Source organism: Nanorana parkeri, unplaced genomic scaffold (assembly GCF_000935625.1).
Source record: "Nanorana parkeri isolate BGI_ZX_2015 unplaced genomic scaffold, ASM93562v1 scaffold2484, whole genome shotgun sequence".
Classification (NCBI taxonomy): Eukaryota; Metazoa; Chordata; class Amphibia; order Anura; family Dicroglossidae; genus Nanorana; species Nanorana parkeri.
The window spans coordinates 35,504-37,647 of record NW_017308752.1 but is presented as its reverse complement, the minus strand read 5'-3'; the positions used below and the strand labels follow the sequence as shown (position 1 = coordinate 37,647).

The 2,144-nt window shown below is 54.8% G+C and overlaps 1 protein-coding gene across 1 annotated transcript in view; it reads left to right on the top strand.

Annotated features, from left to right (window-relative positions):
* The window catches only part of LYSMD1 (LysM domain containing 1), a 2,452-nt gene extending 549 nt beyond the window's left edge, over positions 1 to 1,903 (top strand). Inside the window, exons 2-3 of the mRNA XM_018573673.1 lie at positions 7 to 42; positions 1,726 to 1,903. Coding sequence (XP_018429175.1) covers positions 7 to 42; positions 1,726 to 1,903 — 214 coding nt within the window. The remainder of the gene's footprint in view (positions 1 to 6; positions 43 to 1,725) is intronic.
* The last annotated feature ends 241 nt before the right edge of the window (positions 1,904 to 2,144 follow it).

Sequence of the window (2,144 nt, the reverse complement as noted above, 5' to 3'; positions counted from 1 at the left end):
CAAGAGGGCTGCCGTGAAGAAGATACGGGAGGGGGAGAGCATGTGAGTCCTGTAGGTGGGAGGGGTTTGCACACAGACACGCCCACATGTAGCACTACCATGATTGAAAGGGGGCGGGGCCAGGGATACTGGGAAAGGGCTACATGATGTTCCTTCAACCAGAAAACGAGGGGGAAAGGTTTCGATTGGTGCCTGTGTCCCCTTTTGGGGAGATTTCCCCCTTATTTCCTGTGTGGTCACCGGGACAGGAAGTGAGAGGAAATCTCTCTCAGTGGTGATCCAGGTCAGAGGCCCGATACAGAGCCGGCTGCCATATGCAAATCTCGACATCCCCCTAAGTTGAGTTTGGCAACGCAGGGCCGGACTGAGGAGTAGGCAGAAGAGGTGGTCACAGGAGGGGGGAGAGGTTATGATGGGAGGTGGTCACAGGAAGGGGGAGAGCTTATGACGGGAGGTGGTCACAGGAAGGGGGAGAGGTTATGACGGGAGGTGGTCACGGGAAGGGGAAGAGGTTATGATGGGAGGTGGTCACAGGAAGGGGGAGTGGTTATGACGGGAGGTGGTCACTAGGGGGGGGGGGTACTTTGGCATGCCTTGGGTACTAATGGCGCTTGTCCCAGCACACTGGCCACCCCCTTAATATAATGCAGATCCAGATGCCGGGCGGCTGGAGAGACGGCAGAAAGAGAGAGATAAAGAGACCCCAGAACCGAGTGCGCAGCCAAATACCCCAGAGTGTTGTCACCTTGCCCCTCGAAGCCATGGAGATGCTGGATACAGCCACAAGCAGTACCACTGGTAACCAGCAGGTGGCAGCAGATGCTTTGTATCATCCATGAGATACATGGTATCCTTTCCTCTCCTCCCATTGGTCCTCACGGTCAGGGACGGGTTACATTGGTTGTATCGGAGTGGAGAAAATGCTGCTCCCGGCTCGCCGCGGTGGTGCCTGCAGGTCTGAAGGTAAGGTACGTGGCCATGGGATATCGTTACGGAAGAGGAGGGTTAGAGTTCTCTGCGGCTGATCTGCCCTCACAACCTAAAGCACCGGAGGGAGCCCGGTGCAGCATTTTCTCCAGGAAAGGTAAGTAGCCCCGCCCCTTCTGGTGCTCATCCACCCAAGCAGTACGGTTAGCATAGCTGTAAAGGGCAACTCCAGGCTCCAGCTCCCTTGATGGGGGATATTTGTCTGTATACGCCCCTTTTCCAGGTCACATGATGTGCAGGGTCCTCTCCAGTGATTGGCGGTCCTCAGTGCTGTGGGCGGGGTCATGCGTCGCACTCACAGTATGCCCTCAGTATGAGCATCATTCAGCCTGGTAGACTGAGGACCTCTTGTGGTGGCTTAGAGGTACTACAGGGGGGCACAGACTTTATTTAATATAATCATTGTGTTATATACTATAATGCTGATCTCCTGCGACCTGCCTGCGGCCACTTCCTGGCTACATTGTATATCTTAGGGGAGGTTTTCTGATGGTGACAACAGCGGGTCATGTCTGCTTAATGTGTGTTGAAATAAAAGCCCATGTGACAGGGTGACAATGACAGGGGCACAGTTGGGAGATGGGGATAGAGCGTTGTCACCTTGTAACAGGAAGTGGCTGAAGGAGGCGGGATCACTGGGGATCACTGTAATGAAAGCTGCGGATTTAAAGTGACAGAACACGGAAATGACATGGATGAGATTTTGGTGATCGGGTTTCTTTTCTTTCCTCCCCCCAGAGGTGCCGCAGAGGAAGACGCAGTGTCGGTGGTTGGCTACCAGAACCCTTCCTTCAGCCGGTCTCGGGAGGGCTCCCCGCAGACGCAGCAACGCTCATTACTCGGACCCGTCCCTTTAACGGTGACCCCCCGCGCGTCGGCCCTGCGGGATCGGGAGGACGAGATATTTAAGTTATGACCTTCACTCCCTTTTATATTTTATATCGGACACTTTTCTAAATGGTTTTCAAGTGATCCTGTTGTAGTGTAATGACAGACTGAACCCCTCCCATGTGACCCCTCCCCTCCCATGTGACCCCTCCCCTCCCATGTGACCCCTCCCCTCCCATGTGACCCCTCCCTCCCCACCATGTGACCTATTCCAATCATGTGACCCTCTCCCCTCCCATGTGACCCCTCCCTCCCCACCATGTGACCTA